Here is a 26,891-nt window from a genome sequence, read left to right on the forward strand (position 1 = left end):
GGGGCGGGGCCTGTCACAGCCCGGGGGCGGGGCAGCTCCTGGGGGCGGGGCTCGGGCACGGCCCGGGGGCGGGGCAGCTCCTGGGGCCGGGAGAACAAAGCCCAGAGCCCGGGGGCGGGGCAGCTCCTGGGGGCGGGGCTCGGGCACGGCCCGGGGGCGGGGCAGCTCCTGGGGGCGGGGCTCGGGCACGGCCCAGGGGCGGGGCAGCTCCTGGGGGCGGGGCTCGGGCACGGCCCGGGGGCGGGGCAGCGCCTGGGGGCGGGGCCTGTCACAGCCCGGGGGCGGGGCAGCTCCTGGGGGCGGGGCTCGGGCCCGGACCAGACGCTGCTGCTGCCTCCGTGGGACCCGGGAGCCCGGGCTGGGCAGCTGCTGCCCCCCCCAGGGTCCCTGCTGGGGGGCCCGTCATTAACCCCCCCGTGCCCGGCCGGGGGGGGGGGGTTCTCCAGTCGGGACCAGCCCCCTGGGCAGCCCCCGGCTCTGCCCGCCCCCAGCCGGAGCCCCCCGGTGAGTGAGAGACCCCGGGGGGGGGGCAGGAAAGCGACTCTCTGCCCCCGGGAACCGGGGAGAAGCCTCGGAGCTGCCTCAGCCCCAGCGGAGCCGCCGCCAGGATCTGCCCCCGGCCCCGCTGGGATGGGGGGGCAGAGACTGGGGCCCGGCGGGGGGGTCCCCTGGGGGGTGTCGGGCGGGGGGGGGAGAAGCCGGAGTTGCGGGGGGGGGAAGGTCGGGGGGGGTTGAATTCCCGGGGGAGAAGTGGCGGGCGGGAGAAGGGGGGGAGTTAATTGGATCCTGTCCCTGTTTGTGCCACTTGCCTCTCAGCCCCGATGCAAATTCCCTCCGGTTCTGCCCCTTTTCTCTCTCCGCATCTCACACGTGGCTGCAAACTCCGGGGCGATCCCCCCCTTTCCCCTCAAATGATCCGCTCTCTCGTCTCTCCTCATCCCCCCCCCGGTCTCTCCATAAATCTCAAATGTCCATTTAAAAATCTCCTCCCATTTGGGGGGGTTTCCCCACCCATTTTATCTGCACTAATTTGTGTTTGTTTACGTGGGAAATCGTTGCCCTGGGTCAGGGATCGGGGGCTGTGTGGGGAGCCCTGAGACAGGCTGACTCTGGGGTGGGGATGGGGTGTCCCTTCTCTGCCAGCAACAGGGCCGGGGGGGAGGGAGCCAGTGTCCCCCATGGAGCCTGCCCAGTCCCTTTGGTTCTGCTCTTTTCTAGCATTTAATTCAGAGAATTTGTTACTGGGGAGGCTGAAAAATCTCTCTGTGGGTTTAGCCTGGCAGGAGGGGCCAGGACTACACTGGAATAAAGAGATCAAGTATTTTACCAGCATGGCAGAATGGAGGGTTTCTGTCTGCAGGGAAAGGGCCTGGGGGAAGCGTGATGCGAAATTCGCTAAAGCCTGTTCTGAAACCCCCACAACTGCCCTTCTCATCCAGCCAGGCTGCAGAATGACGTCCATGTTTCCCTCCAGTTCATCCCGTCCTCCCACGGGACAGGGGAGAGAAATGGCTGCAGAGGAGCCCGTTAAGGTAGGGATTATTGGGGGGTTGCTGGTGGGGTCCTGCAGGAGGGAGAGGGACAGCAAATACCCCGGAGAGGGGAAGGTTTGCACCGTCTGGGTTGGAGCGGGGCAGGAAATGCACAGGGTGAAGAAAGGGAGGAGGCCAGGGAGTGGCAAAGCTGCCAGGACTAGTTTAATAAGTGGCCTAGATTCTAGGAACAGATCCATGAGTTCGGAGGTGGAAATGCCCTGATTTGTGGAACAGGAAATAACCCACCTACATGGGGCTAGGAAAACTGACCAGACTCCCAGTGCTGGAGCCTGACCCGACTAGCCAGCGGGTGCCCCCACCAGTCAGGTTTGGGGAGATTCCCCTCCCTTCATATCCAGCTCCATACAATGCGGAGGGTGTTGGGCTCCTGACCAGGGAGCTCTCCCTGGACCCTGCTAGGGGCTCCAGCTCCTGTATCAGTCTGTGGCTAGTCAGTGTGTGATGGATCTGCTGGGAGAGAGGAGGGGCTCTCTCTTCATCCCCTCACCCTGGTGTTTCCTGGATGCTCTGAGCATGTGGTCGGACAGAGACATCCCTTAGGGGAGGATCTATTAATGGAGATTCTCTATGTCCTAGTAAGGTGGAGAGGATGGAAGGTAATAAAATACAGGTAGGATCTGATGAGAAAGAGTCAAATGAAAAAAAGAGACCCTTTCAGTTACATCATATAATGGCAGACAGCTAAAAAGTGACACGTTTTAAAGTGCTTATATACCAGTGCTAGGAGTCTAAATAATAAGATGGGTGAAGTAGAGTGCCTTGTATTAAATGAGGATATTGATATAACAGGCATCACAGAAACTTGGTGGAATGAGGATAATCAATGGGACACAATAATACCAGGGTACAAAATATATCAGAAGGACAGAACAGGTCGTGCGGGTGGGGGAGTGGCACTAGATGTGAAAGAAAGCGTAGAATCAAATGAAGTAAAAATCTTAAGTGAACCAAACTGTACCATAGAATCGCTCTGGATAGTAATTCCATGCTCGAGTAATGAGAATATAGCGGTAGGGACATGTCACCGACCACCTGGCCAGGATCATGATAGTGACTGTGAAATGCTCAGGGAGATTAGAGAGGCTATTAAAATAAACTGAATAATAATAATGGGGGGTTTCAGTTATCCCCGTATTGACTGGGTACGTGTCACCTCAGGACGGGATGCAGAGATAAAGTTTCTTGACATGTTAAATGGCTGCTTCTTGGAGCAGCTGGTCCTGGAACCCACCAGAGAAGAGGCAATTCTTGATTTAGTCCTAAGTGGAGCACAGGATCTGGTGCAAGATGTGAATATAGCTGGACTCTTTGGTAATAGTGACCATAATATAATTACATTTAACATTCCTGTGGCGGGAAGAACACCTCAGCAACCCAACACTGTAGCATTTAATTTCAGAAAGGGGGACGACACAAAAATGAGGAGGTTAGTGAAACAGAAATTAAAGGGTACGGTGCCAAAAGTGAAATCCCTGCAAGCTGCATGGACGCTTTTTAAAGACCCCATCATAGAGGCTCAACTTCAATGTACACCCCAAATTAAAAAAACATAGTAAAAGAACCAAAAAAGAGCCACCGTGGCTAAACAACCAAGTAAAAGAAGCAGTGAGAGGGAAAAAGGCATCCTTTAAAAAGTGGAAGTGAAATCCTAGTGAGGAAAACAGAAAGGAGCATAAACTCTGGCAAGTGAAGTGTACAAATATAATTAGGAAAGCCAAAAAAGAATTTGAAGAACAGCTAGACAAAGCCTCAAAAAGTAATAGTAAAAATTTTTTGAAGTACATCAGAAGCAGGAAGGCTGCTAAACAACCCGTGGGGCCACTGGACGATCAAGGTGCTAAAGGAGCGCTCCAGGACGATAAGGCCATTGCGGAGAAACTAAATGAATTCTTTGGATCGGTCTTCACGGCTGAGGATATGAGGGAGATTCCCAAACCTGAGCCATTCTTTTTAGGTGACAGATCTGAGGAACTGTCCCAGATTGAGGTGTCATTAGAGGAGGTTTTGGAACAAATTGATAAACTAAACAGCAAATAAGTCAGCAGGACCAGATGGTTTTCACCCAAAAGTTCTGAAGGACTCAAATGTGAAATTGCAGAACTACTAATTGTAGTCTGTGACCTGTCATTTAAATCAGCTTCTGGACCAAATGACTGGAGGGTAGCTAATGTGACCCCAATTTTTAAAAAGGGCTCCAGAGGTGATCCCGGCAATTCAAGGCCGGTAAGCCTGACATCAGTACCGGGCAAAGTGGTTGAAACTCTAGTAAAAGAATAAAATTGTCAGACACAGATGAACATAATTTCAACATGAAGAGTCAACATGGTTTTAGTAAAGGGAAATCACGCCTCACCAATCTGCTAGAATTCTTTGAGGGGGTCAACAAGCATGTGGACCAAGGGGATCCAGTGGCTATAGTGTGCTTAGATTTTCAGAAAGCCGTTGACAAGGTCCCTCACCAAAGGCTCTTACACAAAGTAAGCTGTCACGGGATAGGAGGGAGGGTCCTCTCATGGATCGGTAACTGGTTAAAAGATAGGAAACAAAGGGTAGTATAAATGCTCAGTTTTCAGAATTGAGAGAGGTAAATAGTGGTGTCCCCCAGGGGTCTGTTCTGGGACCGGTCCTATTCAACATATTCATAAATGATCTGGGAAAAGTTGTAAACAGTGAGGTGGCAAAATTTGCAAATGATACAAAACTACTCAAGATAGTTAAGACCCAGGCAGACTGTGAAGAGCTACAAAGGGCTCTCTCAAAACTGGGTGACTGGACAACAAAATGGCAGATGACATTCAATATTGATAAATGCAAAGTAATGCACATTGGAAAACATAATCCCAACTTTCAGAGTAACAGCCGTGTTAGTCTGTATTTGCAAAAAGAAAAGGAGTACTTGTGGCACCTTAGAGACTAACCAATTTATTTGAGCATAAGCTTTCGTGAGCTACAGCTCACTTCATCGGATGCGACTAATCCCAACTATACATATACAATGACGGGGTCTAAATTAGCTGTTACCACTCAAGAAAGAGATCTTGGAGTCATGGTGGATAGTTCTCTGAAAACATCCACTCAATGTGCAGCAGCAGTCAAAGAAGCCAACCGAATGTTGGGAATCATTAGGAAAGGGATAGATAATAAGGCAGAAAATATCATGTTGCCTCTATGTAAATCCATGGTACCCCCACACCTTGAATACTGCGTGCAGATGTGGTTGCCACATCTCAAAAAAGATATATTGGAATTGGGAAAGGTTCAGAAAAGGGCAACAAAAATTATTAGGGGTATGGAACGGCTTCAGTATGAGGATGTGCTGCATCCGAGAGTGCTAAAGGAGTTGGCGGATGTGATTGCAGAGCCATTGGCCATTATCTTTGAAAACTCATGGCGATTGGGGGAAGTCCTGGACGACTGGAAAAAGGCTAATGTAGTGCCCATCTTTAAAAAAGGGAAGAAGGAGGATCCTGGGAACTACAGGCCAGTCAGCCTCACCTCAGTCCCTGGAAAAATCATGGAGCAGGTCCTCAAGGAATCAATTCCGAAGCACTTAGAGGAGAGGAAAGTGATCAGGAACAGTCAGCATGGATTCACCAAGGGCAAGTCATGCCTGACTAATCTAATTGCCTTCTATGACGAGATAACTGGCTCTCTGGATGAGGGGAAAGCAGTGGACGTGTTGTTCCTTGACTTTAGCAAAGCTTTTGACACGGTCTCCCACAGTATTCTTGCCAGCAAGTTAAAGATGGGCTGGATGAATGGACTATAAGGTGGATAGAAAGTTGGCTAGATTGTCGGGTTCAATGGGTAGTGATCAATGGCTCCATGTCTAGTTGGCAGCCGGTATCAAGTAGAGTGCCCCAAGGGCCGGTCCTGGGGCCGGTTTTGTTCAATATCTTCATAAATGATCTGGAGGATGGTGTGGATTGCACCCTCAGCAAGTTTGCAGATGACACTAAACTGGGAGGAGAGGTAGATACGCTGGAGGGTAGGGATAGGATACAGAGGGACCTAGACAAATTAGAGGATTGGGCCAAAAGAAAACGGATGAGGTTCAACAAGGACAAGTGCAGAGTCCTGCCCTTAGGATGGAAGAATCCCATGCACCGCTACAGACTAGGGACCGAATGGCTCAGCAGCAGTTCTGCAGAAAAGGACCTAGTGGTGACAGTGGATGAGAAGCTGGATATGAGTCAACAGTGTGCCCTTGTTGCCAAGAAGGCCAATGGCATTTTGGGATGTATATGTAGGGGCATTGCCAGGAGATCGAGGGACGTGATCGTTCCCCTCTGCTCGACATTGGTGAGGCCTCATCTGGAGTACTGTGTCCAGTTTTGAGCCCCACTCTACAAGAAGGATGTGGAAAAATTGGAAAGAGTCCAGCGGAGGGCAATAAAAATGATTAGGGGACTGGAACACATGACTTATGAGGAGAGGCTGAGGGAACTGGGATTGTTTAGTCTGCGGAAGAGAAGAATGAGGGGGGATTTGATAGCTGCTTTCAACTACCTGAAAGGGGGTTCCAAAGAGGATGGATCTAGACTATTCTCAGTGGTAGAAGAGGACAGGACAAGGAGTAATGGTCTCAAGTTGCAGTGGGGGAGGTTTAGGTTGGATATTAGGAAAAACTTTTTCACTAGGAGGGTGGTGAAACACTGGAATGCGTTACCTAGGGAGGTGGTAGAATCATAGAATCATAGAATATCAGGGTTGGAAGGGACCTCAGGAGGTCATCTAGTCCAACCCCCTGCTCAAAGCAGGACCAATCCCCAATCAAATCATCCCAGCCAAGGCTTTGTCAAGCCTGACCTTAAAAACTTCCAAGGAAGGAGATTCTACCACCTCCCTAGGAATCTCCTTCCTTAGAAGTTTTTAAGGTCAGGCTTGACAAAGCCCTGGCTGGGATGATTTAATTGGGGATTGGTCCTGCTTTGAGCAGAGGGTTGGACTAGATACCTACTGAGGTCCCTTCCAACCCTGATATTCTATGATCATAAGACTGGGACTTTTCAGCTTGGAAAAGAGACGGCTAAGGGGAGATATGATAAAGGTCTATAAAATCATGACGGGCTTGGAGAAAGTAAATAAGGAAGTGTTATTTACGCCTTCTCATAACACAAGAACTAGGGGACACCCAATGAAATCAATGGGCAGCAGGTTTAAAACAGACAAAGGGAAGTATTTCTTCACACAACGCGCAGTCAACCTGTGGGACTCTTTGCCAGAGGATGTTGTGAAGGCCAAGACTAGAGCAGGGTTCTAAAAAGAACTGGAGAAGTTCATGGAGGACAGGTCCATCAGTGGCTATTAGCCAGGATGGGCAGGGACGGTGTCTCTAGCTCTGTTTGCCAGAAGCTGGGAATGGGCGACAGGGGATGGATCACTTGCTGATGACCTGTTCTGTTCATTCCCTCTGGGGCACCTGGCATTGGCCACTGTCGGAAGGCAGGATACTGGGCTAGATGGACCTTTGGCCTGGCCCAGTCTGGCTGTTCTTATGCTCCTCTCCCCCACGATTAGTGGGGCTGTGAGTGGGGCAGCAGGCACTGAGTGTGGGACTCTTGCTCTTTCAGGGGCCGGTGACCTTCGAGGAGGTGGCTGTGTATTTCACCAGGGAAGAGGGGGCTCTGCTGGACCCCGCTCAGAGAGCCCTCTACAGAGACGTCATGCAGGAGACCTATGGGAATGTGACCTCGCTGGGTAAGGATTCCTGTCCCCTCAGTTCTTAGAGGGGGAAATGCAGAGTTAAGGTTCACAACACCCCACAATAACACACACACTAGCATGTACTTCCCTGCTACAGAACACCCTGGGTACTGCACAAAGTCTAACAATGTCTCTTTGCTAAAGCCAAATTTGGATTTAGGTCCAGCGTAACAAACCGAAGCTTCCGCACTCAAACACTGAGCCTACTCCACGCTCACCAGCTCAGGCTTGCAAACCAATACCACTCTGCAAGACCCATCTCTCTGGGTCTAGCCCTGGGGGAGGCCATGTTTCCGCGCTGTCCAGCCCTTAGCACTGCAGTCAATTAGTGGGGAATTAGCAGTCTTTAGACTGCTCAGTCCACTTGATCCTGGCTGAGCAATAGAGAGTCTGTGAACACCTGCCCTCAGGCAGAGCGGGGCAGCAAGCAGTTAGGGGCTCTGGCTTGCAAACAGGGCAGAGGACCACAGTCTATGAGCCCAGGCCCTTAGTCAGGGTGGCCTAGCAGGCAGTTAGGGGCTCTGGCAAGGGCAAGCACCAGACATAGGCCTTCTGGCCAAATGTGGGGAGGCTGCCACCCCAGGGGTGAGGTGGTAGGGGGACCCAGGCCGACCCTGCTCCACCGGGTCCCAGCCCAGGGCCCTAACAGTGTGGGGTGTTGCACCACCGGGTCAGCGGGGATCCACCCACAACACGCCAACCTGTCAGGCCAAGGCCCAACCAGACGGTCGTGTAGTTTCCCTGGGCTGGTTCCTACCTCCCCATAGTCTGGTACCTCCATGCTGTAGGTGTCCTCTGTCTCCCCGGGATGGGTGGTCAGCAGTAGCCCCAGGCGTTTGTCAGCACCTTGCTGAGCCAGCGGCCCTGGGAGCTCTGGCCAGGCATCCTGGGAGCTCCCCATCAACGTCCTGCTCCGGCAACAGGGGGGAAGCGTCCATCTCCCTTGGCAACTCCAGCGCAAATAATGGCCATCCTTTTGTACTTCCGCTTCCTGTCCTGCCCCTCCACGTCCGGTGGGGTGGACATGGCTTTCCTGATTCTGAAGCCCAAAGGGCGGGCTATGGTCCTTCCGGGTCTAGCTCTGAGGGAGGTCAGGCCTCCTCGCTACACACTCCCCCTCCCCTCCCCGTGAGGTTTCCTTCTGAGTCATTGTCTTCACTTTGCCATTGATCAACCTTGGAGTCTGCTAGAAGTATGCCCCCAGGCTGCTGGCAATCTCCGTGACAAGAACATGCCCTGGTGCACCTTCTCTGGCACAACCTACAAACACAGCCTGGAAATGAGGCACGCTTGGTCCCTCAGGGTTCACATGTACCTCTCTTCATCCCACAGTCACAGCTCTGCCAAGCGGCTCCAACTAATCCCTCCACCTTTCAATTACGGCTACGCTGCACACAGCTGGAGGGCATGCGGATAAATGCCGGTGTTCCCATCTGTGCAACACAACACAAACACTGACAGGTTCTCTTAGTCCTTCCTTGTGTCAATTGTAGATTCACGGGTTTTGTGGCCAGAAAGGACTATTGGAACATGTAATTTGGCCTGCTGTATAACACAGGCCTGTTAGGGGGCTTATTCCTTCACCCACTCACTTCCCTGGTCCTTCTCGCAGAGAGCAACAATACCCGAAGTCCAAAGGTGCAAACAATTCGATGTTTATTGGGGTGAACTTCCAGCAAGCATGATTCCAGTTTCCTTCCTTAGTATCCTCCTTCCCAGCTCTGACACCACAGAGCCTTACACCTGTGTCCCTGTTCCCATTCCTGCCCTTAGCAAAACAGGATTCCAGTTTCCCCACTCCCATTCCCTGTTCCCATCTCCCCCTTTAGCAAAACATGATTCCAATTTCCTTACCCCCATTCCCTGTTGCCATCTCCCCCACACACACAACCACCCACGCCCTCCCACCCAGGCCCACTCACTTCCTCATTGACTGCAGACTATATAGTAAAACTTGAGTTCTGCTTAGCTATACCTTAATCAATCATTTTCCTGAAATTTAACTAACCAATCCTAACATATTGTAACATGATTATGTAACCAATTATATCCCACCACCTTAATTAGTTTACACCCAGCAAAATTAATTATACAGCAGACAGGAACAATCAGAGAACCAGACAGAGATTATACAGACAAACAATAGCAAAGTGGGAACTATAATGACAAAACAATACAGAAGTGAGGATTTCACATCCCAGTATTGATAAGTGAGTTCTTGCCAGACAGGATGCTGTTTCCTTTTACATTTTCTAAGCACTTCCCTTTCTCTGGAGGCGATAGGCATTTTCAGGACAGGATTGTATTCCTAACAGCCCAATAGCACCTTCTTTCAGTGTGACTAGTTTGGAATGTGAGGATGTGACCTGTCGCTTCCTAGCTTATGGCTGCCTCTGCTGCTTAGCCAAAGGCCTTAGCCTAAGCACAGGGCCTCAGACTGTCACAGTAAGAAGGCCCTTATACCGGCAGACAGTGATTTTGATTCTCTCTTTTATACCTCTAGAACTAGCCAAGTGATAAGAATACACCTAAATTCTTAAAGTACAGGCCTTTGCAGACAGGCCTGAATATCTACATCCTAACAAGGCCACAGAATTTCCTCCAGATACTGCCAAGTTGAGCTGAATCCCTTGTGTTTGATTAAATCATCTCCCGGAAAGGCATCCAGTATTGACCTGAAGACTTCCTGAGATGGAGAAGATGCCACTGACCTTTGTAGTTTGTAAACCTTTGCACCAATCTTACTGAACTGTTTCCAGTGGCTAGTGCCTACTCAAGGATTAGAGAAGGGCAGAGTTAAGGTTGTGTTGCAGGTATGGCATCGTTTTCTAGTTTTCAGAGGTTTACGTTTTGCTCCCATCCACGTGCTGGAAGAACGTGAGGCCGCACTGGGCAACCTTAACTCTGCATTAATGTACTTTATGGGTATTCTACCCGGATTTTTTTTTAAATGGACTTTTTGCCACTATAACTGTGTCTGCCTTACACCTTTTCCTGGCACGGCTGTGATGGTTAGTGGTGTGATTTTTACACCCCTAACTGCCAGTGCTACGCTGGCAAAACTTGTAAGTACAGACCGGGCAAAACTCTGCATGTGGACTTTAGAGCACTTTAAAATAGGGCTCTGAACCCACATATTTTGGAGTCAGAGGGGAAAACTTCCAAGAGGAACTTCTGCAGAATGCAAGAAAAAGGCACAGCACACATTGTCTGAAACTATCAGCGGTCGGGCTCCGTCTCAAATTCATGGGTGTGGTTTAGGTTCAATGGCTGCAGCATAGACCCTCTTGAGCCAACCCAAAGAGGCAGTGGGGGCTACGTACTACCTGAGATAAATGCCAAGTGACAGAAATCAGTCCGGGGACAACGAGAACCGTCGTTTCAGCCCCAGCTGTGGATAAGAAAATATGACAAGAGGAAGATGATTTTGTAAAACAGCTGCCAAAGGGGATGGGGGGGTCTGTATCTTAGGTATCTCTTTAACAGATCTCCCCCTAGTTGAACCACTAACCCTTCCCTGAATGCCCATGAAAAATGTGCCCTGCTAATTTCAAGAGACTCCAAATACACATGTGGAATTCAGGGTAGTTCGAATAGTTGGTCTTTAAACAGAAAATAACGCTTCCATCGAGCTGCTGCCTCTCGCGGAGGTGGATGGCCTACGCTGATGGGAGAACCTTTCTCGTCGCTGTAGCGAGTGTCTACACTGACGCACCACAGCAGGACAGTCACAGGGTCTCAGGTGTAGACAAGCCCTGGGATACGACATTCAGTGACACCCCCAGTCCCTCCTTTTCCTGCCTGCGCTGAATCCCTCCACTCCGTGCTCACCAGTCCCGGCTTTCCTACACCTCTCCCATTGTCTCTGGGTTTCTCTCTGCGATTCAAAAGCAGATCCAGGATGATTTCCCCTCTGGCTGGAGTCTTCACTTCCTGGAACAGGGAGTTACTGACTCTGTGTTTTAGGAGCTGCATTGCCAAGATGGCCAACGGCATATTGGGCTGCATTAGTAGGAGCATTGCCAGCAGATGGAGGGAAGTGATTATTCCCCTCTATTCGGCACTGGTGAGGCCACACCTGGAGTTTTGGGCCCCCCGCTACAGAAAGGATGTGGACACATTGGAGAGAGTCCAGCAGAGGGCAACGAAAATGATTAGGGGGCTGGCGCACATGACTTACGAGGAGAGGCTGAGGGAACTGGGCTTGTTTAGTCTGCAGAAGAGAAGAGTGAGGGGGGATTTGATAGCAGCCTGCAACTACCTGAAGGGGGGTCCCAAAGAGGATGGAGCTCGGCTGTTCTCAGTGGTAGCAGATGACAGAACAAGGAGTAATGGTCTCAAGTTGCAGTGGGGGAGGTTTAGGTTGGATATTAGGAAAAACTATTTCACGAGGAGGGTGGTGAAGCACTGGAATGAGTTCCCTGGGGGGGGGTGGAATCTCCATCCTTAGAGGTTTTTAAGGCCCAGCTTGACAAAGCCCTGGCTGGGATGGTTTAGTGGGGGTTCGTCCTGCTTTGAGCAGGGAGTTGGACTAGGTGACCTCCTGAGGTCTCTGCCAACCCTATGATTCTATGAGCAGTGTCTGGCTGTGTGTGTTGCCAGCAGAGATGGGGATGGTTAAATCCCTCATACGCAGAGCGTCCTGCACCTTTGAGCACCTGAGGAGCTGCCCCCAGGATTTGACTGTTTTAAAATGGGCTGGGGTTAAAGTAATAGACTCTTTGTGACAAATGTCCCATGAACTCCCCTGATCTCCCTTGTTTTCTATCCCCTGAGCAGGGTTTCCCGTTTCCAAACCTGATGTGATCTCCCAGCTGGAACGAGGGGAGGAGCCGTGGGTCCTGGATCTCCAGGGCTTTGAGGAAGGAGAGATCCCGAGAGGCGCCTGCGCAGGTGAGGGATCACTAAACCAATTCAAATACACTCTGTGGCTGAAGGAAATACCTGGGACTCGCTAAAAAGGCCTTGGGAGCTCTCGGAGTTCAGGAGTATCCCCAGGAGGCCTTGTACCCTATGGGCAGCTATCGCTCACGGCTTCCTACCCATCCTGACTGACACCCGGAAGCAGCTCCCTCCCTGATGGGATGTGGAGGCAGAATTGTTCCCCTCCTCTCTCCCCTAAGGAGAAGAGTTTTGGAGAATTCAGCTACTAGATTTTTTTCTGTCTCTCCAGCTCTAATTTTGGTTTGTTTTCCCCTTTTCCACCCGTTTCTGAGGTTTCTCCCTGTGTCCTAGCAGGTGCTGGGATGGTGAATGAGAACGAGGAGCTGACTCTGCAGCAGGAAGATGCTGAGCAAGGGGAAGCGCGCGGGGGATTATCCCAAGGATCGAAAGGGAATGTGTCCAGGCGTGGTGTGAAGGGGAAAGCCTGTGAGAGCCAGCACAGGCCAGAGAGGCAGCAGGGAAACCAGCCCAGGGAGAAAGTGGGTAAAATCATTAATTGTCAGGGGACTCACCAGGACTCCAAGGAAATCACAGCCCAGCAGGGAATACCTACAAGAAAACACACATGCACTGAGTGTGGGAAACACTTCAGTAGCCACTCAGACCTTATGAAACACAAGCGAATCCACACAGGAGAGAGGCCCTATGGATGCCGTGTGTGTGGGAAAAGCTTCAGCCAGAGCTCTCACCTTATTCGGCATCACAGGATCCACTCAGGAGAGAGACCTCACGAGTGCGGCAAGTGTGGGAAAAACTTCACTCTGAGTTCTGCCCTTATTAGACACCAGAGGATCCACACGGGAGAGCGACCCTATCCGTGCTGTGAGTGCGGGAAATCCTTCACTGACAGCTCAGCTCTTGTTAATCACCAGAGGACCCACACAGGAGAGCGCCCCTATACATGCTGCGAGTGCGGGAAACAGTTCACCCGGAGCTCAGGTCTTATTATACATCAGAGGATCCACACAGGGGAGCGCCCCTATGAATGCTGCGAGTGCGGGAAAAGCTTCACTGTCAACTCAGACCTAATTAATCATCAGAGGATCCACACAGGAGAGAGGCCCCATGAATGCTGCGAGTGCGGGAAAAGCTTCACTCAGAGCTCAGCCCTTATTAGACATCAGAGGATCCACACAGGGGAGCGACCGTATAAGTGTTGTGAGTGCGGGAAAAGCTTCGTTGTCAAGTCAGATCTTATTGGACATCAGAGAATCCACCTGGGAAAGATCCCCTATAAATGCTCTGAGTGCGGGAAAGCTTTCACGCAGAGGTCAGCCCTTGTTACACATCGGAGGATCCACACAGGAGAGAGACCCTATGAATGCTGTGAGTGCAGGAAAAAATTCACTGTCAAGTCAGACCTTACTAGACATCAGAGGATCCACACAGGAGAGCGTCCCTATGAGTGCTATGAGTGTGGGAAACAGTTCAGTCAGAAATCGAACCTTAGCGCCCATCAGACAAGCCACACAGGCGAGACACCTTATCAATGCTGTGAGTGTGGGAAAGGCTTCAGTGTGAGCTCTGCCCTTATCATACATCAGAGGATTCACACGGGCGAGAGACCTTATCGCTGCTCGGTGTGCGGGAAAGGTTTCATCCGCAGCTCACACCTGAATAGACATCAGAGTCTCCACAGGAGAGAGAGAGAGCACAAAAACTTTGTGTAGGGCTGAGAAGTTTTTTTTGTTTGGTGGTGGTGTTTTTTTTAACCACATTTGCTAATTCCCACACAGCAACCTTTTGGTTTGTTTGCACCATTTGCATCACCCTGTTCTCTCAGCTCCCCCAGGTGAGTTGCCCTCTTTTGCCTTTTCGCAGGTCGCCCTTCTCTGGGGTGACTCCCGTGGTCCTTTCTACCAACTCCTTTCTCCTGGGAGTCTTGGGAGCGTGTGTCCCTCTGGCCAGGAGTGTCCATCAGCCCCAGGTGGGGGAAATAGGGGTGACCTCAAGTAGCTACACTGAGCTAAAACTGACCTGGGCTTTGTCTCCTCTAGGATTTTCCAGCCTGCTGGAGGTAGCGAGCCTAATGTAAACACCCCGCTATATGTGCTGACATAGCCCAGGGGCTGGGGTTAGCTCGCACCTTCCCCTTTGACCTGTCCTAATCGACACCAATGTTCCTGCTGTGGACAGGCCCTGACCATCACATTTAGACTGTCCCCACACGAGCAGAGCGAGTGTTAGTCACCAAGTTCCCCCTTTGGCGACAGATTGTCTCAGCCCCAGTTGTTCTCACACTGGTCCAGGTTGTGCTGGGCAGCAGGTATTTTTCTTTTTACCACTTTTCTTATTGAAAATCTATTTCAATATCACAAAGAGGAGGAGCAGGAGTGGGGCAAATGTATCATTTCAGTCTTTGCAACACTGGCAGGAAATGGGGTGAGTCGACGGGATTCCCTCCTTCCCCATCACCGTCACTAGGCCCGCTCACTCCAGCAGTGCTGGGGTCTGTCTGAGCCACAACGGAGCTTATCCACCTATATTCTGCCCCTCCGCCTCCGAAACGTAATAGCACCAATTTGATCCTAAATCTGACTCATTATGGAGATGAAAGTGTCCCAGACCTGGCTGGGGAATTCCAATGGATCCCAAACACAGTGTGATCATTCCCAGTTTAAATCCCAGTTTCTGTCTATTGACAAAGCCACTCCTGGGCTTTTTCCCTCTTGAGCTGGGCTCGTTTGCAGATGAGAAGGTCAGCAGTTTTTCCCTATTACGATGCTTTTTTCTCAATAACACGACTCCATAATAATGAAGGGCTATTGAGTGAAGCAGGTGTGAATGGATCAGTGGAGAAAGCGATGGGGGAATCGGCTGTCTTGATTTCTGAGTAATCAAATGTAACCTGCTCTGGAATTTCATGTTGTACGAACAAGAAAGTGACTTATACCGCTCTGTGTTGCAGGTTTTTCTCTCTCTCCTGGAGGCCATTTGGTCACATATCTGAATATTAGTTTTGTTCTCCTGGGTGTAGCTCAGATTTATCAGGGACTTTTGGAGAAATGACTGTTTGCTAAACAAGTACTGTCTTATTTTATTTTTGTCTTTTCCCCACCGCTGCATGAGGACATGGAAGAAGCTCAAGTGGAGTTCACTCACCAGGAGAGGATGCTCCGAGCCATCCGGCTTGCTAACAAGGAAACAGTAGTGGGTTTAGGGCTCTGCTCTGAAATGGTGAACAACAGCACACCCCAGATTGTGCAACTAACTGGGTGCGTGTGGCCTATGATTTGGGAAATGCTGTCCCTGCCTGTGTTGATGTGGAGAAAACAGAAGTGGAATTTTTGGCAAACTTGCACTTGGGAGATGCTGCAAATATTCATTACAATGAAATCAGTAGGTACACACTGTCTTTATATATATTCTGCTCCTTTGGTGACTTATAGGGATTCTGCTGCAGCTGTGTATTATTCCTGGGGGAATTCTGCACCAAAAATTGAAAATTCTGCACACAATAGTTTAAAATTCTGCATATTTTATTTGTCAAAATAACACAATGTAATCATGCCAGCTTCAATTATTTTGGTAATTTATTTCAAATTATCTGTCAGCAAGTATATCTCTAACAATACAGACCCAAAAAAAAAAATTCTGGTGATTTTTTTTGACAAATAGATTCTGAAGTACAATATCACTCCAAGGCTGAGGTGGGGGGAATGTGAGAGAGAAATAGTGTATAGGAGAACACCAACCCAAGCTTCAGTTATTTCAAATGGAATTTGTTTTGACAAGCTCTAAAGTAAAATTACTGAAGGAGACAAGTTGTGTAACCTTTTACCCAATTAGACTATATGGGTCACTGAGTTCCTCGCTTCTCTGTGAAGCAAAGATGTAGAATGTCTGTCAGGAGAGGCCCACGGTGCTTTTTATGAATGGCAATGGATGCATGAGGAAATAGGTAGCTTGGTTTGGATTTTTTTGTTGGTTTTTTTTTTTTTTTTTTTTGGGGGGGGGGGGAGGGGGTTGACTCTCCATTATTTTTATGGTAGCCGAGACCCCTTTTCCTTTTTTAACGAAGCCCATTGTCACAGCTCAGACTTTTAACCCTCAAGCCGGGCTACGGAAACCTCCCCAAAACTGTCCTTGGTGTTTTCACTTTGGAGATCTTTGGGGTTCAAACCTCAACAGTGCCTGTGGTTCGGCGCAACTGATATTTTAAGAAAACTGCTGGGTTAATTCGGACTCTTCTATGAGGCAGACTTTGGGCTATCGTCAGTTTGGATCAGGTCACGGTGTCTGTAACCAAGGCGTCCTTCACTCCTCGCTTGCCTGGAGACTTCAGAGGAGTGACTGCAATGAGCTGGAATCCTCAACCATAAAGACCAAGGTAAAGGTGGAAGCCCTTTTGCACCAGCACCTGCCTAAGAAAGACATTCCAGGACTCCCAGACTGATCCCCTCTGGGGAAGGAAGTTGTAACATCTACACCAGGCTGTGCCAGCCTTGACTTGTCTCCTCGTACCTGACACAGCTTGCGAATGTGGAGTACTGAGCCGGCGACCCCATCGCCTGGTTCCTTGACTGCAGCTCCAGGGGAGTCGAAAGAGCTCCAGAGTTGGAATCACTCGTCAGTTTCAATCTCGGATGGTTACTTGTTCTACTTTTCGTGCTTTGTTTTTATCAAGTGGGAACCATCCCAGCCTTTCTATTCTACTGCGGTGCGTGCAGGTGTGTGTGAAACCTGTCGCAGCCACTCAAGGAAGGAGCTAAAGAAAATTCCCAAATCTAAATAACCCTAAAATGCTGCCCTAGAAAATGGTTGAACATGTGCTCCTCGTTCGGTGAAAGTGGTCAAAGAACCTGAGCTGCCGGATACATACCGTTAAAACTCTGTGCATTAAGGTCTGTGTCTATTTTAAGGTTTTTAATCTGTAGAAGCCACCGGGAGGTTAGCAACACGCTGGTGAGGTCTAAGATGGACGCTCCAAAGCTGTGGGTTAAATGTGAACAATGTGGACAGCTGCCTCCTTGGGTTCCTGTTTCAGGGTTTATAAGGGCTGATTTTCTGCTTTATAATTCTGATGATTTGGCTGAACTGATGATTTGATTCCAAAGCAAGATAATTGTTAACTGAGTGATTTCCTGATCTGGCCTGATCGAGATCCCAGTACCATGTGCCCCAGAGCTAGCTGAGTGGTGTTAATAATAGTTTAGGTTTCGTTAGATGTGGTGTTCATTTTGTTTGTTCATTTTAATGAAATGTATAAAAGGGATAGTGAGTCTTGTCTTCCACTAAGCTACATGGCCAGAACCGTAGAGATCAGCCGGCCCGACTCGGACCTTATCAACTTCCTCAATATTAACTCTTAGGTTCTCAGATGGGACCAGGTGAGGGAGGCCATACACACATCTCATCCTAGGGGGCTCACACAAGGGAAAATGAGCTCCCAGCGCAGACTTTCAGGAGTAGTGGGGGTGGGCGTGGGTCAGGGGCAGTGTGTCTGTCTGCATGATGAGAGGTTGGTGGAAGGGGGTATCTCAGCCGGTGGGAGAAGTGACTCCGTCCCATCCCCTCTGCTCCCCATACGTGCCCGGAGCAGGGTCTTTCTGCTCAGCCAACTTAGGGACATTTCCTGCCCCCCTCATCCTGCTGAAGTGCCCAGGCGTGCACAGGAGCTCCAGGGAGACACTGATGCTGTGAGTCTCCCCGGGCCAGGGATGTGGGGCTGGAAGGTTCCTCCCAGAGGTGACGCATGGGGAGCTCATATCCTCCCCCCCCTTTACATTGTGCCTCTCTAGTATCACAGGTACAAATCGTCTCTGCTGGGAGGGGCAAACTGTCCTTGTCACAGTGTATCTATACATTGTGCCAGGGGCCAGGGTGTACATGTACACCGCGGCCCCTGGCAGGGTGGGCAAGGAGCGTGCGGTTACCGCAGTTGCAGCCTACCAGACTGTATTGGGTCTTGTCATGATGAGATTCAGGGGTCAGGGTCGCATGGCAGCCCTCGGGTACAAGGCAGCATGGCCTAGAGGCCAGCATCAATACTGCGGCCTTGCATTCAGGACAGCGCGGCCTAGTGGCCAACACCCAGGGGAGCCACCACCAGGAGTTGTTGGTCTGGGTAGAGGGGCACCCGACTCCACCAGGCCCCGACCCAGGGCCCTAGAGTGGTCTGTCAGTGGGGAATCCCACCGAAACACGCTGACCTCACGCAGGTGGGAGACACCACTCGCTCACCCGCCTGGCGTCGCTTCCTGCAGCTGCAGGTCATGAGGCATCGGGGTCTCCAGGCTCTCCAGCTGGCACCTCCCGCAGAGATCCTTCTTCTCCAGTGGTCGGCCCAGGCTGCTCCCTTTTTATACTGAGCATAGCACCTGGAGCATGCCCAGTACGGTCTGAGAGGCGGGAATTCCTTCGCCCGCAGTGTGGGGTTAACGGCTTCCGGCCCAGTGTGCGGTGTGTACGCCCCATCACACATCCCCCCGTCACATTATTGTGGGGGGGAAGGTACTGACTCCATGGCAGATGACCGCTCTCCCTCCCCTGCCCCTGGAGGAAGGGGAAACCCTTTACCATGTCTCCAGCTCCCTTCCTTCCACAGCTGCAGGAGATCTTGAGGTGGTGTTAAAAACACTACATGGCAGTTCAGGCCAGTGGGTGGTTGGAGCTGGCCATGCTGGCTGCAGGGTCCCGCTGTAACCTCGCTGTCACCGTTCAGGGCAACTGCACCTGGATTCCCCCTCCGTGGTCCACCACTGACACCCACCTTTAGACTTCCCAGATGTCACCTCTCTTGGGCAGAGACACGTGTCTCTCCCTCTCCTAAACAGCGTATTTCCAGGCTGCACCAGCCCTGTTTACCCTGTCCTAGCCCTCAGCAAGTCCTAAACGGCCAGCGTCTGCCCTTTGCTGTCTCTGCAGTGACTAAGGGCAGTGTCACGGCCAACACTGATACCCACCCAGCTCTTTGGTGCAAGCACGTTTATTCTTCAGGGGAAAGCACTGCCCAGAAAACATTAAAAACAAGGAAAGAACCAGAGATCACCCCAGCTCCAGCAAGGGCTCTGGTTGGGGATTTGTCCTTCAAACCCCACCACGGCTTTTTCTATGGTCACAACAGCCTTCGCTCAGCACAAGTCCCCACCCCGTTAATCTGCAAATCTCTCCTTTGTGGGGTTCTGTGATCTGGGAATGGAATCACAGGGTCACCAAAGCACGAACCTGTCCGTGGAGGGGGTCAAACGGCACATTCTGCCCCAGCCTGACTCTGGTTCCCCCAATCTCATGAGGTTTGCCTGCACAGATTCAAATCCTGCTCACAGCAAAGGGCCAAGCGCCAGTCCCATGGAAGGGCAGTGGGGGTTTGTGCTCCTAGGTCACCTTGGTGCTTCTCAGAATCCAACCTCGTGGGCTTCCCACGAGGATGCTCAATGCCGAAGGAGAAGGGGGGGATCCTGGAAAGAAAGAGCCACGTCAACACAGACTGAACGGTGAGGAAATGGGATTACACACAACAGAGATCAGGAGGCAAGTGCAGCATGTTGAGGATGATGGTGGTGGAGAGAAAAAAGGCTGGATTCAATGCACGATGAGACCAAAGGAGGGGAAGGCGAGTGGCAGCCCCACACAGGACCATGGTGCTCAGAGACCCCAGTTCTGGGCACCCTGACTGTCCTAGCTAGAGAGAACTGGCAAACAGGGACCCGTCCCCCTGCCATGCTCCTCTCCTGGCAGAAGGCCCCTTGGAGCGGTAGGAACTGGATTGGGAGTGGGGGTCCCTGGGGACAGAGGGCAGCTGAAGTCCCTCAGATGTCTGGGAACTAGGCACTGCACAATGAACGGGCTTCACACCCCTCACAGCCAGGACCAAGGGGCAGCAGCAGCTGGTAGGGTCTGCGAGCAGGATTGGGGAAAAGACGAGCAGATGGGCCAGATCCCCAGCTGATGTTAATCACCCTGGCTCCACTGGAGTAAATGGGCCAGAACCTCAGCTGATGTAAACATCTTTTACTCCAGTGGTGTAGAGAAAGTAGATGAGGAAGTGTTGTTTACTACTTCATATAACACAAGAACTAGGAATCACCAAATGAAATTCATAGGCAGCAGGTTTACAACAAATAAAAGGAAGTATTTCTTCACACAACGCACAGTCAACCTGTGGAACTCCTTGCCCGAGGATGTTGTGAAGGCCAAGACCATAACAGCTTTCAAAAAAGAACTAGATAAATTCATGGAGGAAAGGTCCATCAATGGCTATTAACCAGGATGGCCAACTTCTCTATTTCCCTCATGTCCCATTTAACCAGCTCACTTCCCTGTTCAGGCTAAACGTTTTGTCATCTCGGTGGTAGAGGATCCCCCTCTAGTGGCTGGCCCACATGCAGGACAGCCTACAGCTCTCAGTTACACTACTCGCTCAAGGCGCAGAGGTCTGTATGCGGTGGATCGAATGGCCCTGTTCTGCTGATGACCCATGGGGAGGTCAGAATGGCTCCCCATGGTGCAATTCCTCTTTGTTCAGGTTGTGAGCTTTAAAACTCTAGGAAAGGACACAAAAAATGTCCTGGCACCTTTTCTGTGCGGGATTCTCTGGGCAGGAAGAAAAGGCCGCTGTCTCTTACCAAGAACCAGCCACGTGACGGCTCGGTGCTGGACGTGCAATGAGCACAAAGACTCCTCTCTCAGCCTGCAGTAACCCCTCTGCATTGCTCCTTCCTCAGCCAGCCCCAGCGAGCTTGTCTCAGAGACACAGGCTGCTTGGTCCCCGGACAGCTCCCCAGTGCCGGTGACCCTTAGATTCAGGACACCCAGCAGGACCTGGGGGTGGCTCCTCTCTCAAAGGGCTGGCAGGCTCAGGCCAGGCCCCTGGCATGGGGTTCACTGTCTACTTACCTAGATGCCAGGGAAACCCACAGTCCCTTTGTGAGTCAGGTGAGGGAGGGGTCTGGGCCCAGCTGAGCTGCCCAGGGAGAGGGGGCAGGAGAGGCTGGGGGCTGCTTGGCTCTTCTTGGGTTTTTGAAACTGATGGGAGACTTTGAAAACGTGTAGCCCACAGATCTGGGCATTAAACCCTCCTCCCTGTGAAGGGATCCGAGGAGACAGACAGTAGAAGAATGGACAGAGCACGGGTGGACGGACCCATCGGCAGGGAAAAGCTCTAGGGTACACACAGTCATAGTGGCAAAAAAACCCACTGAATAAAATCAAGGTAATGAAATGCCCATAAACTACATTAATGCAGAGTAACAGTGGCCCAGTGCTTCCTCCTGCCCTCCCAGCATGTGGATGGGAGCTAAAGTTAAACCTCTGAAAACTAGGAAATGAAGAGTTAAAGTACATGCCATAACCACAACACAACCTTAACTCTGCCCCTCCCCTATCCCTGGAGTTGGCACTCGCCACTGGGAGCGGTTCAGTACGGCTGGTGCAAAGGTTTACAAACTACGAAGGGAAGCAGAGAATTCTCCATCTCAGGAAGTCTTCAGGTCAAGACTAGATGCCTTTCTGGAAGATGATTTAGTCAAACACAAGGTACTCAGCTCAACTCGGCAGCAAATGGATGAAATTCTGTGGCCTGTGTTACAGAAGAGGTCAGACTAGGTGACCTAATTGTCACATCTGGCCATAAAAAACCCATGAATCTACAACAGATACAAGGAAGGACTAAGAGAACATGCCACTGTTTGTGTTGTGTTGCACAGATGGGAACACCGGCATTTACCTGCATGCCCTCCAGCTGTGTGCACGCCGTCATCTCTAGCTAGAATTTGTTGCTGGAGGGATTACTTGGAGCAGCTGGGCAGAGCCGTGACTGGGATATGAAGGGGGGTGCGTGTGAAACTTGGGGCACAAGTCTGCCTCATTTCCATGCTGAGTGTTGTAGCTGTGTCAGTGAAGGTGCACAAGGGCGTGTTCTTGTCACATAGACTGTCAGCAGCCTGGTGGCGTATGTGTAAAGAGAAGTTTACAGACTTTGTGCTGTACTGCTCCCGTTCCCAAAGTGTTGTGTAGCAGGGGAGGGCAGAGGGCTAGTGTGTGTGTCACTGGCACGCTGGGGTGATGCTGAAACAGGGCAGCGTAGAGGCTGTATTGTAGGGTGTTGTGAACCTTAACTCTGCATTTCCCCTTCCAAGAACTGAGGGGACAGGAATCCTTACCCAGCGAGGTCACATTCTCATAGTTCTCCCGCATGACGTCTCTGTAGAGGGCTCTCTGAGAGGGGCCCAGCAGAGAGAAAAGGGGAAGAACTAGAGAGGATTTGTATCAGTGTGTGAGAGAATCATAGAATATCAGGGTTGGAAGGGACATCAGGAGGTATCTAGTCCAACCCCCTGCTCCAAGCAGGACCATCCCAGCCAGGGCTTTGTCAAGACTGACCTTAAAAACTTCTAAGGAAGGAGATTCCACCACCTCCCTAGGGAACCCATTCCAGTGCTTCACCACCCTCCTAGTGAAAAAGTTTTTCCTAATATCCAACCTAAACCTCCCCAACTGCAACTTGAGACCATTACTCCTTGTTCTATCATCTGTCACCGCTGAAAACAGTCTAGATCCATCCTCTTTGGAACCCCCTTTCAGGTAGTTGAAAGCAGCTATCAAATCCCCCCTCATTCTTCTCTTCCGCTGACTAAACATCCCCCGTTCCCTCAGCCTCTCCTCATAAGTCATGTGTTCCAGTCCCCTAATCATTTTTGTTGCCCTCCGCTGGACTCCTTCCAATTTTTCCACATCCTTCTTGTAGTGTGGGGCCCAAAACTGGACACAGTACTCCAGATGAGGCCTCACCAGTGTCAAATAGAGGGGAACGATCACGTCCCTCGATCTGCTGGCAATACCCCTACTTATACAGCCCAAAATGCCATTGGCCTTCTTGGCAACAAGGGCACACTGCTGACTCATATCCAGCTTCTCGTCCACTGTCACCCCTAGGTCCTTTTCTGCAGAACTGCTGCCGAGCCATTCGGTCCCTAGTCTGTAGCGGTGCATGGGGTTCTTCCGTCCTAAGTGCAGGACTCTGCATTTGTCCTTGTTGAACCTCATCAGTTTTCTTTTGGCCCAATCCTCTAATTTGTCTAGGTCCCTCTGTATCCTATCCCTACCCTCCAGCGTTTCTACCTCTCCTCCTAGTTTAGTTTAGAGAGAAGTGGCACAAACAGGGAAAGGGTGCAATTAATGCACCCCTGCCCCCGCTTCTCCCCCTGGAAATTCCTGGCTGCACAGAGACCGTTCAGTCCCCCCCAGTGTGAAAAACTGCTCTCTGTCTTAATGTGCTAACAGGAGCAGTTACTGATGAGTCAGGTGGGGTGAGGGGGTGCAGGTCAAACATTTCACTGAATCAAGTCTCCCGCAGCCCCCGTAGGTAACATCAGACAGAGATCAGAGGGGTCGCGGGGTTAGTCTGCATCAGCAAACAGAACGAGTCCTCGTGGCACCTTAGAGACGACCAAAGTGGGGCCCAGCCCACGAAAGCTTCTGCCCAAATACATGTGTTAGCCTCTAAGGGGCCACGAGGCCTCCCCGCTCTTCCTTCACCAGCCAGGGAGACGCGGCCTTGACTCGGCCGTGCCCCGCCTGGGCCTTGAAGCACCAGCCCCGGGAAGCCCATGCTGGGAGGTGCTGTCTGGGGGAGGGGAAATAAAGAAGCCCCTCTGCCCCCCCATTGCAAACACTGGTGTCGCACTGGAGTGTAACTGGCCCCCCTCTGCCTGTGCCGGGCTTTTGCCCCCCTCACCCTCAGGCAGGCCTCACCCAGGAGCTTACCCCCGGTTCCTCCCCCCACGATTTTGCCCTCAGCCCCCTCCTAACCCTGCCTCCAGCTGCTTGACCCCCCGCCCCGACCTGTCAATCCCCGCCCCCGCTCAGACCCCGGCCGCCCCCCGCTCCGATCTGCCCCCTGGCCCCTTTCTGAGCCCGGTGAAGGGCAGCCGGCAGAACCGGGGCCAAGGAAGGGCAGGGAGAAGAGCAGCGGCTTCCGCAGATGTTACTGAGCATGCTCCGCGCCCCCTAAGTAGCCAAAACAGAGATTTCCACCCTACACCCCCCCCCCCCCCGGCTTGCAAGGAGCGGGGGCTCTGCGCACTAGGTCCCCGCTGCAGCGTCCCGCGCGGGCTGAGCCCCCCTGGCCCCGCGGGGCTGGGGCGCCCTTCGCAGCCACCGGGACCAGCCGCCCGCGGTCTGGCGCCAGGGCCGGGCGCTCCGAGCCGCCCAGGCCCCGCGGGGACCGGCTGGGGCGCTTGGAGCAGCCGACCCGCCCCCCGCAGCCCGCACAAAGCTCGCGGGGATGGAGGAGCCCCGCCCCCCCGCAGCCCGAAATAAGGCGACGGATGCACCGACCCCCCCGCAGCAAGGTCCTGCCTGCACCGACCCTCCCGCCGCCTCCCCCGGCCCGGCCCGGCCCGGCCCGGCCCCTGCAGCGGCTCCGCGACTCACACGCAGGCCGGGGCCCGGCCAGGAGCGCGGCAGCCCGGGCCGGCGTCTGCAGGACCCACAGGAAGGGGCAGGAGCAGCCGGGAGCGGGGTGGGCCGGAGGAAGCAGGAGAACAAAGCCCGGAGATCGGGCCCGGGGCAGCCGGGCGGCTCCGTTCTCCGCGGGGAGCCAGCCCCGGGCTCTGCCCCCCTCCGCTCCGGAGCCAGAGACTCCAGGTGCCCGAGAGCCCCCGGGGGGAGCGCTGGGGCCGGGCAGGAAAGTGACTCTCTGCCCCGGGAGCCCCAGACGCTGCAGTCCCCGGGGGTCGGCCCCCGGCCCGGCTGGGATGGGGGGGGGAGACTGGGGCCTGGCGGGGTTCCCCTGGGGTGTGGGGAAGGGGAAAAACCGGAGGTGCAGGGCGGGGGAAGGCCGGTCCGTCGGGGGCGTTTGAACTGTCTCTGTGCAGCCAGGAAATCCCAGGAGGAGAAGTGGGGGGTGGGGTAGCGGTGAGTTCATTGCACCCTTTCCCTGTTTGTGCCACTTCGCTCTCTCACACTGCTCCAAATTCGCTCTAGTTCTTCCCCTTTTCTCTCTCATTATCCCATGTGGCTCATCAGTTCCAAGGAGATCCTTCCCCTATTTCTCTTAAAATGATTGACTCTCCATTCTCTTCCTACCGGGCAGCTCTCCCTCGACCCTGCTCGGGGCCCCGTCTCCTGCACGTCTCTGGTTAGTCTGTGTGATGGATCTGCTGGGAGAGACGAGGGGCTCTCTCTTCGTCCCCTCACCCTGGTGTTTCCTGGATGCTCGGAGCCTTGTGGGGGGTTGAAACTCTTTTGACAGCGAGCCTCCCGGAGCTCCCATTTGATGGGCTCCTCTCCCCCACGAATAGTGGGGCTGTGAGTGGGGCAGCAGGTCCTGAGTGTGGGACTCTTGCTCTTTCAGGGGCCGGTGACCTTCGAGGAGGTGGCTGTGTGTTTCACCAGGGAAGAGGGGGCTCTGCTGGACCCCGCTCAGAGAGCCCTCTGCAGAGACGTCATGCAGGAGAACGATGAGAATGTGACCTCGCTGGGTAAGGATTCCTGTCCCCTCGGTTCTTGGAAGGGGAAATGCAGAGTTAAGGTTCACACCAGCCACAGAATGCAACCTCTCCTCTGCCCTGTTTCAGCATCACCCCAGCGTGCCAGGGACACACACACTAGCCCTCTGCCCTCCCCTGCTACACAACACTTTGGGAACGGGAGCAGTACAGCACAAAGTCTAACAACTTCTCTTTACACATACACCACCAGGCTGCTGACAGTCTATGTGACAAGAACACGCCCTTGTGCACCTTCACTGACACAACCTACAACACTCAGCGTGGAAATGGGCAGACTTGTGCCCCAAGTTTCACACGCACCCCCCTTCATATCCCAGTCACGGCTCTGCCCAGCTGCTCCAAGTAATCCCTCCAGCAACAAATTCTAGCTAGAGATGACGGCGTGCACACAGCTGGAGGGCATGCAGGTAAATGCCGGTGTTCCCATGTGTGCAACACAACACAAACAGTGGCATGTTCTCTTAGTCCTTCCTTGTATCTATTGTGGATTCATGGGTTTTTTATGGCCAGATGTGACGATTAGGTCATCTAGTCTGACCTCTTCTGTAACACAGGCAAGAAAATTTCGTCCATTTGCTGCCAAGTTGAGCTGAATGCCTTGTGTTGGATTAAAGCATCTTCCAGAAAGGCATCTAGTCTTGACTCAAAGACTTCCTGAGATGTTGAAGCTGTCACTTCCCTGGTAATTTGTAAACCTTTGCACCAGCCGTACTGAACCGCTCCCAGTGGCGAGTGCCAACTCCAGGGATAGGGGAGGGGCAGAGTTAAGGTTGTGTTGCAGTTAGGACATGTACTTTAACTCTTCATTTCCTAGTTTTCAGAGGTTTAACTTTAGTTCCCATCCACATGCTGGGAGGGCAGGAGGAAGCACTGGGCCACTGTAACTCTGCATTAATGTAGTTTATAGGCATTTCGTTACCGTCATTTTTGTTCAGTGGTTTTTTTTTTTGCCACTGTGACTGTGTGTACCCTAGAGCTTTTGCCGTCCGTCCTAGCTATGATGGTTAGCGGTATAGTTCTCTCTAAGTGCACCCCTGGGCAGCTGCCCATGAGAGAATGAAGGGCCACGCACCTAATTACACGCATGGCTCCACTAATTAGGTGCCCCTGGATAGGACATGGAAAAAGGTGAGGTTATGGGGGGGAAATAGGGGGTGGGTGGAGTGAGGTTGGGGAGGGGAGTTTAGGGTGTCCCGACTCCCAGCTGGGCTGCAGCTGCCGGTGTCGGGGA

The 26,891-nt window shown here is 52.3% G+C and overlaps 1 protein-coding gene across 10 annotated transcripts in view; it reads left to right on the forward strand.

The window, feature by feature from the left end:
• Nucleotides 1-281: 281 nt before the first annotated feature.
• Nucleotides 282-26,891, forward strand: part of LOC114020966 (zinc finger protein 436) — a 36,485-nt gene continuing 9,875 nt past the window's right edge. For 2 of the 10 annotated variants that reach the window (XM_043537347.1, XM_043537349.1), the window contains exons 1-4: nt 282-504; nt 1,440-1,532; nt 7,130-7,256; nt 12,042-12,155. In XM_043537347.1, coding sequence (XP_043393282.1) covers nt 1,452-1,532; nt 7,130-7,256; nt 12,042-12,155 — 322 coding nt within the window. In that variant the 5' untranslated portion in view covers nt 282-504; nt 1,440-1,451. Of the gene's footprint in view, nt 505-1,439; nt 1,533-7,129; nt 7,257-12,041; nt 12,156-12,497; nt 14,940-15,114; nt 16,920-26,891 lie in introns of those variants that run through there. The other 8 variants (XR_003565677.3, XR_006287736.1, XR_006287737.1 and 5 more) reach the window with 8 other exon arrangements.

Source organism: Chelonia mydas, chromosome 28, assembly GCF_015237465.2.
Source record: "Chelonia mydas isolate rCheMyd1 chromosome 28, rCheMyd1.pri.v2, whole genome shotgun sequence".
NCBI lineage: Eukaryota > Metazoa > Chordata > Testudines > Cheloniidae > Chelonia > Chelonia mydas.